Raw genomic sequence first — 13006 nt, 5'->3', positions numbered from 1 at the left:
GGGAAAGGAAGTGGAAGATATTAGGCATGCTCCGCAATTCAGTTCCTTTGGAATACAGTGGTACTTCAGGTTACAAACACCTCAGGTTACAAACACTTCCAGTTACAGACTCCGCTAACCCAGAAGTAGTACCTCAGGTTAAGAACTTTGCCTCAGGATGAGAACAGAAATTGCGAGCTGGCACTGTGACGGCAACAGGAGGCCCTATTAGCTAAAGTGGTACCTCAGGTTGAAGAACAGTTTCAGGTTAAGAATGGACCTCCGGAACTAATTAAGTTTGTAACTAGAGGTACAACTGTACAGAGGAACCCCACAGTTAAAACGTGAACTGACTACTCACCCAGTCAGAAGGGTGTCCACTTACATATCACCAAAGGGAAACGGGAAATACACCAACGCTAAAATATTTATGTAAATTACCTTGTGCTGATTGTATATGTATAAATGCAAGTTTAGAAATAGTTGCAATAATTTAAGTTTTAAAAACTATCCATCTTGCCATAGGATGGAAGGCCATGATGCCTGGCGGTTCAGACATGGCTGAGTCTGCTGTGCAGGTAATGCCTGGGTAATGCCAAGGCCCTTCCTGCTCTCATGATTTTTTTCTCTTTAAGCCAGTCTTTTAGCAGACAGCCCTTCAAATGGCAGCTCTTCCCTTTGTAAAGGAGGAAACAGACAGTCACCTCACAACCTGGAAACCAATTCTTTTGATCACTGATGGACTTAGATCTTCACAGAACAGGATGTGAAGAATTAAAGAGATTAAGGATTTGAGAGTCAGAACGCAGACAAGAGAATCTTTTGAGACTGTAAATAGCTGGCATGTCTGCTGGCCAGGAAGGAAGGAAGGAAGGAAGGAAGGAAGGAAGGAAGGAAGGAAGGAAGTTGAGAGCTTTCAGAAGGCAGAGTCGCTGTACTGAAATATTGGGATATATCTCCAGGGTTTTGCTGTAACCCATCTCCCATCACTCTTTACAATGTTGCTTAATCTTCCCCAGACTCTCCAAATCAAAACACTAATCACCTCCGAACAGTGAGTTTTGAATCAGTCCATGGACTCAAGATGGTGGAACAGAGAGAACATCCCAACCGTTTCCAGGGTCATTTCTGGAGCATTTATTACCTGGTGTATTCGTTTCACTTGCCCATAGATTGAGTAGTCATCTAGGGATGAGCGAGTGGTACCCTCATGGCCAGGCATGTCAACACAAATCAAGTGCAGGTTCTTTGGAAGGAACTGCAGGAAACAAGTGTCATGTGGTTAGGATGGAGGAGAGATCACACCAGAAGCAAATCGGAACAAATTTCCAGCCACTGCCATCATGGTGGAAGTGGAACTGAGCAAGCACTGCATTGGCAACGGATGAATTGTATTAACACTGGCCCCATGCAAGCTGTTCCTTAAAAGCTAAAATATATGAAAAGAATTCTTATAAAAGAGAGAGGGAGAGAAGCATGCGCACATGCCGTTACCACAAAGTCTTTTGCGTGAATCCTAATGTCCTCAGCATATGATTATTATTATTTTTAAGACACTTTAAGCTAATCCCAAAGAAAGCAAGTAGGCAACCTCCCCTCCCAATCTCATCACAATAATTCATTTGCAGTTAGCAAGCAGCAGCCTCACAGGGATTGAAAATAGGAATATTCTGAGCACAGGTGGCTCCGCAGTAGATACAGAAGTGTGACAGCCCAAACTTTCCACGGAACTAACAGGGACGACTGTGGGATGCTCATTTTGAGCAGCTGGCTTTCCATACTGAACATATGGGTGGCCAGGAAAGTGGTACCTACCTTTTCCCATGGTGAAAGCCAGGCATGATCCCAACCAAGTGGACCATTTGAACTTATCCTCAAGGCTGATTCACCTGTTGCTTTTTCAGCATGGCTGATAGCACAACCCCACTGCTGGCACACTAATATATGGATTTTATATCACATGGGTGCTTCCCCTGTAGCAGCGCTGATGGAAGGAAGACATGGCCTGCAGTGGGAAGCCTGTGGCCTTCTGGGGGTTACTGCATTACAACTCCCAGCATCCCTGAACTTTGGGCGGATGGGAGCCTAACTACATACGGAGGGCCGCAGATTCTCCACCTTTGGGATGTAATACATACACTGGATGCTGCACAAATCAGCCATAGAAAAGTGACAAGGGCACACTGGAATGGGCTGCAACTTAGCCCAAGAGCAGAACGTTGTCCCTCCCAGGTGAAACTGTTATTTCCTCATAGAGAAGGAGAAGTGTACCTTGACTACAGAAAGCCACATATCCTTGTGGGCCGAGAATCCATGCAGCATGAGCACAGAGGGCCGGTGGCCAGGCCTCCCTCGGTAGGAGTAGCAGAACTGGTAGTCATCGTAGTTCACGTATCGAACTTGCATGCCCAGGGCGCGTCGCCAGTACCTGACAGCAGCAGGGGCAGAACAAGGGGACAGCAGCAGCCTCAGCACAAGAGCAAAGCATTTCTGCAATCAATTCAAATCACCACTGCCTGCTCCCCCTGCAGGAGACCGCAGCGCGACTGCCACACTTGAACTTGTTTTTAGGAACACCCAGTGTCAAACAGGCAGTCTCTCCAGCCCTACCTGGTAATTGAACCTGGAACTTTCCACATGTGAAGCACTCTCTCCACCCTGAGCTACAGCCCCTGGCATCCCATGCCTTCCTTCCCACAAGGTTGTGAAATCACAATGTGACCCCCTCCCACTTTCCCTTGCGCCAATCTTTTTCACAGTTCTCCCTTCACTGACACAACCAGAGCCGCCTCTCTAATCCCTTTGTAACAATTTCCCCTGCTTAGGCATTTAAAATAGCTTTACTGATTGATGAACCTTCCTGGCAAGCAATTTATCCCCACTCAGAAACGAACCAATGACATCTGCGCCCATGGGGAGCTAATCCTCCGAGTCAGCCGGAGTAACCGGGGTAATAAAGGCCTGCCTAGCAACAGGCATGCTTTGGTAATAAGATAATGTAGAATTCTCCCAGCAGCATTTACATTAATGGAACAGCCACAGCAATAACCATCTGTACAGGAAGGGATCTAAAAATCCCAGTTAAGAAAGATTATGCATCTATACATACATATGTAGACTTAGTAGCCCCTCTATAAGCATAATAAGGAAGCTGTAAGGCAGGGAGGAACTTTTGGTCCTCCAGATGTTGTTGGACTCCAGTTCCCATCATCCCTGACCATGCTGGCTGGGGCTGATGGGAGTTGGAGTCCAACAACATCTGGAGGGCCAAAGATCCCCTAGTCTAGTGTTAATGAGTGTGCGTGCGACTCCACTAACCTACAACATACATACACTACAACTGTTATGGTTGGCTCAGCAGTTGAACACCTTCTTTACATGCAGAAGGTCCCTAGCTCCATCCCTGGAACCTCCAGTTTAAAAAAGAGGAACGGCAGCAGGTGCTCAGAAAGACCTCTACCTGAGGCCCTGGACAGCTGTTTCCAGGCAGAGTAGAAAATACAGGCATATTAAGAAGTACGTTGGCCTTGTGTTTTATGTTACGGCATTTTAGTGTACATTGCCATATTTACTAGGAGCTTATAAGCACTCTTATAAATAAAGTAAATCAATATACTGGGTTAGATGGACAAGTAGTTTGACTTAGTGAAAGGCACCTTCCTGTGTTGCTATGAGGAGGCTGTATGCGCAGATGAAGCCTTCAGGAGGTGGTCAGGGGGAAAGACTGTGAACTTTCTGTCTATATGCTTGATCACCCAACACCACAGGTATGGTGGGAGCGCATAAGTGTTTCATACTTCCATGCCATGCCTAGAGATGAGCCAGTTCAGCTGAATATGTGGAGCAGGCTTAGGAACAAACACTATCTGATCAGCACTGGTGATGAGAAAAGGATTCGTTATCCGCTTGGCCAGCTTAAGGCAGTCCGAGTTTAGTGGACAAGTTGAAGGAGCCCCGTGCTTCCAAATGGTTCTAAGTCAGTCTTTGTCAACCTGACACCCTTCAGATGTTTTGGACTTCAACTCCCATCAGCTCCTGCACAGCTGGAGAGCATCAGGTTGGCCAAAGCTGTTCTACATGCACACCAGGCTTTGCCCAATTACCTCTTCCAACTGTGAACTAACAGTGCTACATTGGACGCCACTGCCAAAGGGGACCTTTGACTTTTGGGGGAGTTGCTGTATGAAGCAGGAGTCTAAACAACAGAAGGATCAAGGAAAGGAAACCTTTGCAACTACTGCTCATTCAGAAGTTAAGAACTATTGATCATTCGGTTTCTAGCAATGCCCACGATTCAATGGTAGTTGTTCTCCGTAGCCCCTCCAGGGGCTGCAAAGGAGTTCAGGCAGGGGAAAGGAAGGGAATGAGGCATAAACCCTCCTGATGTTTCCCAGTGGGGTCTAGGAAGTTCACTGCATCCTGCAGTGTTGCACAATCCCATGTCTGCCAATTTGGAAGGCAGAACGGGAGCAATCTTGGAGTGTGCCCCCACCATGGACAAGCCTCCGTTATGGCATGATTTGTGGAAGGTTCCTCCTCAATCTGGATAATTGGCGTTAATCAAGAGGTGCTCCTGAAGCATCATATGCAAATAGGCTGCAATCAATCAGCTGCCAAAAGAACTCAGACTGGTTTTTAAATTAAAAAAAAATTAAGCACTATTGATCATTCACTCTAATTGTGGCAAACATTTTGGGAAGTACATAGGCTTTCTAGGAAGGAAACCCCCATCAGAGCCAGGATTCTGAATAACTTACCAGTAGTATATTCTGATCAGTGCTGAAGGCCACAGAAGGAAGGATGCCACAAATGCCAAAATTGGGATAGCCAGAGTGCCTCCCGCTATTACAAACATGTTCAGCACATCAAGGTCCATTTTGTTCTCTTGGTGGCTCTACCTCAGCTGCAAAAATAGATTTTAAAAATGGTCAGTTATAAGCACTGGAAATCATAAACAAGAGGCAGAAGACAAGTATATCCCAGGATGCAACAGATACTTTTCCAGACCACAAACAGACCATCATGTTTGAACGCAGCCACCATTGTCCCAGTCCCAAATAAAACAGCAACTAACTGCCTAAAGGACTACAGACCTACTGCATTAACATCTGTAGTGATGAAATGCTTTGAGAGATTGGTCCTTCAACACCATAGGACATGTTTTCCTTCGGATTTTGATAAACTTCAGTTCGCTTATAGGAGAAATAGGTCAACAGATGATGCCATAGCTACAGCCTTTCACCTTGCAACAAGTCATCTGGAGAGACCGGGGAATTATGTTAGAATGTTGTTTATTGATTATAGCTCGGCTTTTAATACCATCCTTCCGGACATTCTTACCAAAAAGCTGATGGAACTAGACTTTTCTTCTACCATCTGTGACTGGATTAAAGACTTTCTGAAGGATCGGACACAAACAGTGAGGATTGGGCCTGTTACATCTACCTCCCTGAAGCTCAGCACTGGCACCCCACAGGGATGTGTGCTGAGTTGTATACATCGTTGTATACATATGACTGTATTTCATCTGATCCATCCACTGTAATTATTAAGTTTGCAGATGATACTACCATAATGGGTCTAATTACAGGTGGAGATGAATCAGCATACAGGGGGGAGGTTCAAAAAGTATCTACATGGTGCCTAGAGAATAACTTGCAACTAAATATTAGCAAGACAACGGAGATTGTGTTGGACTTTTGGAGGAAGAGAGGGGAACTAGGCCCGTTGTATATCAGGCAGGGGTTGTGTGGAGAGAGTCTCTTCCTTTAAATTCCTGGGAGTTTACCTTAGTGAAGACCTCACTTTTAAAAACAATATAACTCAGGTGGTTAGGAAGGCCCAACAGAGACTCCATTTTCTCAGGGTCTTGCAAAAGAACAATGTTAAACAACAATTGATGACCTCCTTCTACTGGTCCACAATAGGAAGTGTCCTCTCATATTGTATCAAAGTGTGGTACGTTGGCTTGACAGCCACGGACAGAAAGTCTTTACATAGGGTGATGAACACAGCTCATGATATCATGGGCTGTCCCCTGAGCCCGTTAGATGACATCGCAAGGGATCGTTGCCTTAGGAGAGCGAGAAAAATTCTCAGTGACGATTCACACCCTGGCCAGCACCTCTTTAATCTTCTGCCCTCGGGCAAGAGATATAGAAATAATAATAATAATAATTTATTACGGCCGTAGGCCCATACAGATAAAAACAAGACATAAATAACAGCCTGTGCACGTGGGAAAAAACAGCCGCTAAAACACTACTATAACAATAAAATACTATAAGATGGAATGGCATACTACGCCTTAATTAGCTGGTGGTGCTCCTTGGCAACGCTTTTGGGTAAGGACAGCGACCAGGAACCTAGCCACTTTCAGGGTCGTATGGGTATCCTTATCCTGCAAGATTTGGGCAAGGTGGAATTTTGGTGGGGTACCCTCTAGTTTCTGTATGATTGATCCCAACAAATTTGCCCGTGGCACCTTGAATAAGGGGCAAGTGAACATAATGTGCTGAAGCGACTCCGGCGTCTCCTTATCACATTCGCACATGGCGGAGGCTTGGCCCTTTGAGAATCTATGTCTCAGGACATTGGAGGGAAAAACGTTAAACCTCGCTTTGGTGAAGGCCAGCCTATGGGCAACAGTCAAAAGGGAGGAGAGGTATGATGGAACGCAGTAAGTTAAAGTGATACCAATGTTCTGGGGCGAACAAACACCTCCCCCCAGCGTATAATAGATATAGAAATATAATCAGTTGTACCAACAGGCTAAAAAACAATTTCTATCCGTGGGCTGTTAGGCTGCTGAATGGAAAATAATATAGTGCAACTGATTTTCGGGGTTGGTGTGTTGTGCGACAAGCACACAGAGTGCAATGAGATTGAGTGTTTGGGGTGGGAGGCTTGGTTAATTCCATTGTACACAGGTTGTACATTGACAATAAAGGTATTCTATTCTGTTCTATTCTATTCTATTCACATACATTTTGCCCCAGTTCACAAAAAATTTCCTAGAGCAGCCTTTCCCACCCAGATGCTCCAGATTTTGCTGAACTGGTTTTGTATGACCATTGACCATGTTCTCTGGCACTGATGGGAGATGGAGTCCAACCCCACCTGGAAGGGCAGTGGGTTCTCTACCCACAATTTAAATACTACATCACAAGCGGAAATTCAACAAATGTCGCTTTCTCCACCACAGAGATTGCATAAAGCTGCATTCCTAAAATATCTTCCCCAGAGCATAAATAAGGCCCCAAACCTACAAGCACATTTTATATAAAAACGCAATTCACAGTGTGAATATTCACAATGTGAATATTCTCAATCACAAATTCAATGAAGCATCTGGAAATTAAATACACAATGCTGTTTACTCAAGTATTATTAATCAGAACTGATTAAGGAAACACAGAAATGTCAGACATTTTCGTCAAACAATCTCCCTCTGGACACATTGAAGTTTCTTATTCTGAAATAAAATTCCCTCTAGATTTATGTTAAGGATACTAGGGCAGCTTTTATGAGCTGGAAACACAAAAAAGACTCAGAAAACAATTGGTGCAACCCTTACCACACAAGCCAACAGCTAACCATGCCAGCTCATCTTTTTATCAAAACCATCTCTGTCTGATGCAAGCAGCATCCAGGAGTGCTGAATGTACTATACAGAGGGTGTGACAAGTTGAGACATCCTGATCACTATGAATGGCCAACTGGAGAGTTGCAATAGACAGGAACAAAACAATGCTAACTCTCCCTAGATTGTGGGAATTCCTCTTCAGGAAGTGAGCACTCCAGCTCTGGGGAAGCAACAGAGAAGCAGTTTGAAACTAGTTTGCAGTTTGAATGAGGAGTGGAAACTAGGAGACTGAGAATTAAGGATTGCCTGAAAGTGAAGCATCTTGAAGTGCAGAATCTTCTCTCTTTCTCTCTGGAAATCTGGTACAGGACGAGTAGATCTGCTTGCCTGCATATACTTTATAGGCAACTGCTTGCTTCTACTTTGCCACTGTGTGGATATTTCCAAATGGAGCAAAGGCTACAAGCATCTCACTGCTCAGAAATGGGGAATATATAGTAACAGACCAGAGATAGCTAAATGAGGTATAATATATTTCACACCTGAAAGTAGCCTCAACTCAGAATACATTCTGAAGGCACCATGTACGCACACAGGAGATGCATCTAACTTGTGATGGGCAGAACTCAGCTATTGTCTCCCTGATGATTCCTCTGAATGTTTCCTCTTCTCACTTCTTCTACCAAAATTTTCTTCAATCTACGAGCACCAAGGTACATCATTCTACAACTCTGACCAATAAGTGCAGAGTATTTTTCATTGCAGTCAGCAGATTCTTGTTCAGTGCACCTCCCCACCCCCTCTCTCTCTCTCAGGATGCATTACATAATCTACACAGCAAATTTCTTCAAGGGATGATCAGCAAACTGAAGATAAATGGCAGCATCCAGAAATGCTGGGGCAGCAGGCCAGATTAAAATGCTTGCAGTTGCAATAACTGCAGGTAACTGCCTGTCTTGCTCAGAGAGAGTAAAGCAGGGATGTTACAGGAGATGAACAGGATCATGGAAGAAACTTCAGACCCAAAGAAAGTGTACTGAGGAGAAGCAGCCATAAAGTTACAGGAAGATCTAGATCTGTACTGGGCAAATCTTTTCCACATGTTCATGCACATGTCCAGTTTTACAAATCAGAGTGGAACACATGTGGGGCACCAGATGCTGCTGAAGTCCACTTCCTAGCAGCCCAGCCAGCATGGCCAATGGTCTATGGATGATGATAGTAGACGTTCAACATCTGGAGGGTCACAGGTTTCACATCCTTGTTCTAAACCAGCACTGGCTGCATATGAAGTACACTGGATATTAGCAAAGCTTTAGGTCAGGTATGCAAGTAGATTTTACCAGCATATAACTAACAAGCATTTTCTGGAACATAGTAGATCAACAGGAAAAACTTCAAGACAAATCCCACAATCTACAGTTCAGAGAAATGTCAACTTTTGAAAAACCATTGGAATGAAGACTTGGAAAGCATAGCAAATTGCAGGTATCAATAAACCAGGGTTTCTCCCCTATTTCCTAATAATTATTTTTATTGACAACATGTTTCCTGCCCAACTGCTATCTTCTAATTATGAAGGCCCCAAACCATTCTTCTTACATGACAGGTTCAGTTGAACACTTTCCCCCAAAAAGTATGGCCTTTAAGACTTGGAGTACAGAAGCTCAAGTGATGTAACTAAGCTGCACATGGCAATCCCTGGTCCGTGAAAAGGATCTAGGGGTCTTGGTGGACCACAAGCTTAACATGAGTCAACAGTGCAACATAGCAGCAAAAAAAGCTAATGCTATTCTAGGCTGCATCAATAGAAGTGTAGTGTCCAAGGGAACTTCAAGGGAAGTAATAGTACCACACTATTCTGCCTTGGTCAGACCACATTTGGAATATTGTGTCCAATTCTGGACACCACAATTTAAGAAGGCTGTTGACAAGCTGGAACATGAGTAGAGGAGGGCAACCAAGATAATTAAGGGTCTGGAAACTGAGCCTTACAAGGAGCACTTGAGGGAGCCAAGTATGTTAAACCTGGAAAAGAGGAGACTGAGAGGAGATATGATTGTTGTTGTTTAGTCATTTAGTCGTGTCCAACTTTTTGTGACCCTATGGACCAGAGCACGCCAGGCACTTCTGTCTTTCACTGCCTCCCGCAGTTCAGTCAAACTCATGCTGGTAGCTTCAAGAACACTATCCAACCATCTCGTCCTCTGTCGTCCCCTTCTCCTTGTGCCCTCCATCTTTCCCAACATCAGGGTCATTTCCAGGGAGTCTTCTCATGAGGTGGCCAAAGTATTGGAGCCTCAGCTTCAGGATCTGTCCTTCCAGTGAGCACTCAGGGCTGATTTCCTTAAGAATGGAGAGGTTTGATCTGCTTGCAGCCCATGGGACTCTCAAGAGTCTCCTCCAGCACCATAATTCAAAAGCATCAATTCTTCGGCGATCAGCCTTCTTTATGGTCCAGCTCTCACTTCCATACATCATGACTGGGAAAACCATAGCTTTTACTATACGGACCTTTGTTGGCAAGGTGATGTCTCTACTTTTTAAGATGCTGTCTAGGTTTGTCATTGCTTTTCTCCCAAGAAGCAGGCGTCTTTTAATTTTGTGGCTGCTGTCACCATCTGCAGTGATCATGGAGCCCAAGAAGGAGCTATGATAGCTGTCTTCAAATATCTTAAGGGAAGAGGGGGCATGCTTGTTTTCTCCTGATCTGGGGGGTAGGACTTGAACCAATGGCTTCAAGTTACAAGAAAGGAGATTCCGGCTAAACATTTGGAAAAACTTTCAGACAGTAAGAGCTGTTTGGCAGTGGAACAGATTCCCACGAGAGGTGGTGGACTCTCCATCTTTAGTTTTTTAAGCAAAGGTTAGATGGCCATCTGTCATGGATGCTTTAGCCGAGATTCTTGCATTGCAAGGGGTTGGACTAGATGACCCTTGTGTACCTTCCAGCTCTAAGACAGGGGTCAGCAACCTTTTTCAGCCATGGGCCGGTCCACCGTCCCTCAGACCATGTGGTGGGCCAGACTATATTTTGAAAAAAATAATGAACGAATTCCTGTGCCCCACAAATAACCAAGAGATGCATTTTAAATAAAAGGGCACATTCTACTCATGTAAAAACATGCTGATTCTCGGACCATCCGCGGGCCGGACTGAGAAGGTGATTGGGCTGCATCCAGCCCCCGGGCCTTAGGTTGACTACCGCTATTCTATGATATTCTCAGAGAAGCTCCTTTCTACACCTTTTCCAAGCTGTGCAGTATTATTCTCGAAGTACAGTGATGAGAACTGTTCACATATTCCAAGCACTGTTGCACCACAGATTTGTATAAGGGCATCGTGACATTGGCAGATTTATTTTCAACTATTTTCCTAATGATCTCCAATATAAGAGCTCACTTTTTTCACAGCAGCCACACATAGGGCCAATGTTTTCCTTGAGCCACCTACCACAACCCAAAGAACTCTTTCCTGGTCAGTTGCTGCCAGCTCAGATCCCATCAGCATATATGCAAAGTTCGGATTTAATCCCCCCCCCCCCCAATGTGCATCACTTTACATTTGCTTACACTGACTCACATTTGCCATTTTAACATCCTTTCCTCTGGTTTGGAACAATCATTTGCGACCTCCTTAGAACTGTAAAGTTGGAAGGGACCACAAGGGTCATCCAGTCCAATGCCCTGCAATGCAGGAATCTTTTGCCCAACATTGGGCTCAAACCTATAATCCCAAGAGTAAGAGCCTCATGCTCTACCGACTGAGCCATGCGCCATAATTCTTGCTGTCCCTTTTTCTTTTTTACTACCTTAAATAATTCGGTGACTTTGCCATTTCACGGCTTACCCCTAACCCCATCCTCCAGCATCCACTATCAAATCCAACTGATGTCCTTCATGCAACCTTACAACAAGCAGTTACAACATACCAGTTTAATTATCTTCCTATTTAGCAAAGATCTGACCGTCCTCCCTAAAACCTTTCTATGAAAGAGATTTGTCCCTGTGCACAGTCCTAGTCCAATTTAAACCAGGGACTCCCTTAGAGGTGCGTTCAAAACATTTCCACCAGTTGGCAGGTCTTGATGTGAGACCTGTAGCTGGGCTTCCAACAACCATTTGATCTGCAGCACGTAGCAAGCGCTCACGCTTATCTTGCTGGTTCTCTGCAACTCAAGCCACTTTTAATGCTTTTAAAGGCGCATGAGGAGGCCACAGCAGGTTTCCCCCTCTCCCCAAGTAGCTGGCAATCCTACCCACAGGAGTAAGAGCCAAGGAATAATTGGAAATCCCAATCCTCTAGTAATTCCTTCATCTCCTGGGACCTTTCAAATAGCCACCTACACCCTGCTGAAATTTCTTCATCTACACAAGCATTAAAAGTGCCGGAGCCCTGTCCTCTTTTCTCACCTGGGTCCCCTACTGCTTAACCTGAAATTTAAGCATGCAACCTTTTAATCTTTTTTTGCAGAAAGCTTCTCACAAGGCATTTGGGGCGGGCAGACATTGGCTCTGGAATTCAACTGTTCTCTTCTTATAGCTCAGCGGCAGAGCACATGCTGTGCATTCAGAAGGTCCCTGGTTCAACCCTCAGGCATTTCCAGGTAAGGCTGGCAGAGATCTCCAACCTGAATTCCTGGAGGGCCACTGCCAGGTAGCCATCATTAATGCCACTGGGTGAGATGAGCCAAGGGTCTGACTTACAACAAAGTAGCTTCCTATGTTCTTATTATGAGGCTTATTTTGCCATATTTGTTTTTAGCACTGCAATTTTTACATATTCTAACAACTGATCGTAGAATTGTAGAGTTGGAAGGGACCACAAGGGTCATCTAGTCCAACCCCCTGGAATGCAGGAATCTTTTGCCCAACGTGGGGCTCGAACCCACAGCCCTGAGATTAAGAGTCTCATGCTCTACCGACTGAGCTACCCAGGACTATTGTTTACATGGTGCACAGCACTGGGATCCTTTACGAGGAAGGGTGGTATATAAATGGAATAATTATTTCTGATCAAAACTTAAAATATGAATCCTTCAGATGTTAACTCAGCGTTTTCAACTTAGGTTTGTATTTCTGGCTACTAACATGTAGATTTGGGAATGAATTTTGTACAAGAAATTTGTTTTGTTTTGTTTTGCCTTTCTCAGAGAAACTTGAGGCATACAGAAGACTGTGCAACTTCAGATATGGTAGCTCACTGAGTGACCTTGGGCCAATCACAGTCTCTCAGCTCAACCTACCTCGTAAGACTGTTGTGAAGATAAAGTGGGGAAAGGAGAACCATGGGCACCACTTTGAGCTCCTTGTGGGGGGAAGGTGATATAAAATATGTAATAATAATAAATAAAGCACTCCTGGAATTGGATGTTGTCTCCTCTGGCTTCCTGTTGGTGAAATGCTATTACAGTGGTACCTTGGGTTACGACTTAATTCGTTC

At 44.6% G+C, this 13006-nt stretch overlaps 1 protein-coding gene across 7 annotated transcripts in view; it reads right to left on the bottom strand.

Annotated features, from left to right (window-relative positions):
* The window catches only part of ABHD6 (abhydrolase domain containing 6, acylglycerol lipase), a 53575-nt gene that overhangs the window by 20158 nt on the left and 20411 nt on the right, over window positions 1-13006 (bottom strand). For all 7 annotated transcript variants that reach the window (XM_083489410.1, XM_083489411.1, XM_083489408.1 and 4 more), the window contains exons 2-4: window positions 4737-4882; window positions 2251-2407; window positions 1124-1237 (exon numbers count right to left, since the gene is read on the bottom strand). In XM_083489410.1, the coding sequence (XP_083345536.1) occupies window positions 1124-1237; window positions 2251-2407; window positions 4737-4855 (390 nt within the window). In that variant the 5' untranslated portion in view covers window positions 4856-4882. The remainder of the gene's footprint in view (window positions 1-1123; window positions 1238-2250; window positions 2408-4736; window positions 4883-13006) is intronic.

Source organism: Podarcis liolepis, assembly GCF_965112155.1.
Source record: "Podarcis liolepis genome assembly, chromosome: 2".
NCBI lineage: Eukaryota > Metazoa > Chordata > Lepidosauria > Squamata > Lacertidae > Podarcis > Podarcis liolepis.
Note: the sequence above shows the minus strand (reverse complement) of the source record. Positions and strands in the feature narration are given on the sequence as shown.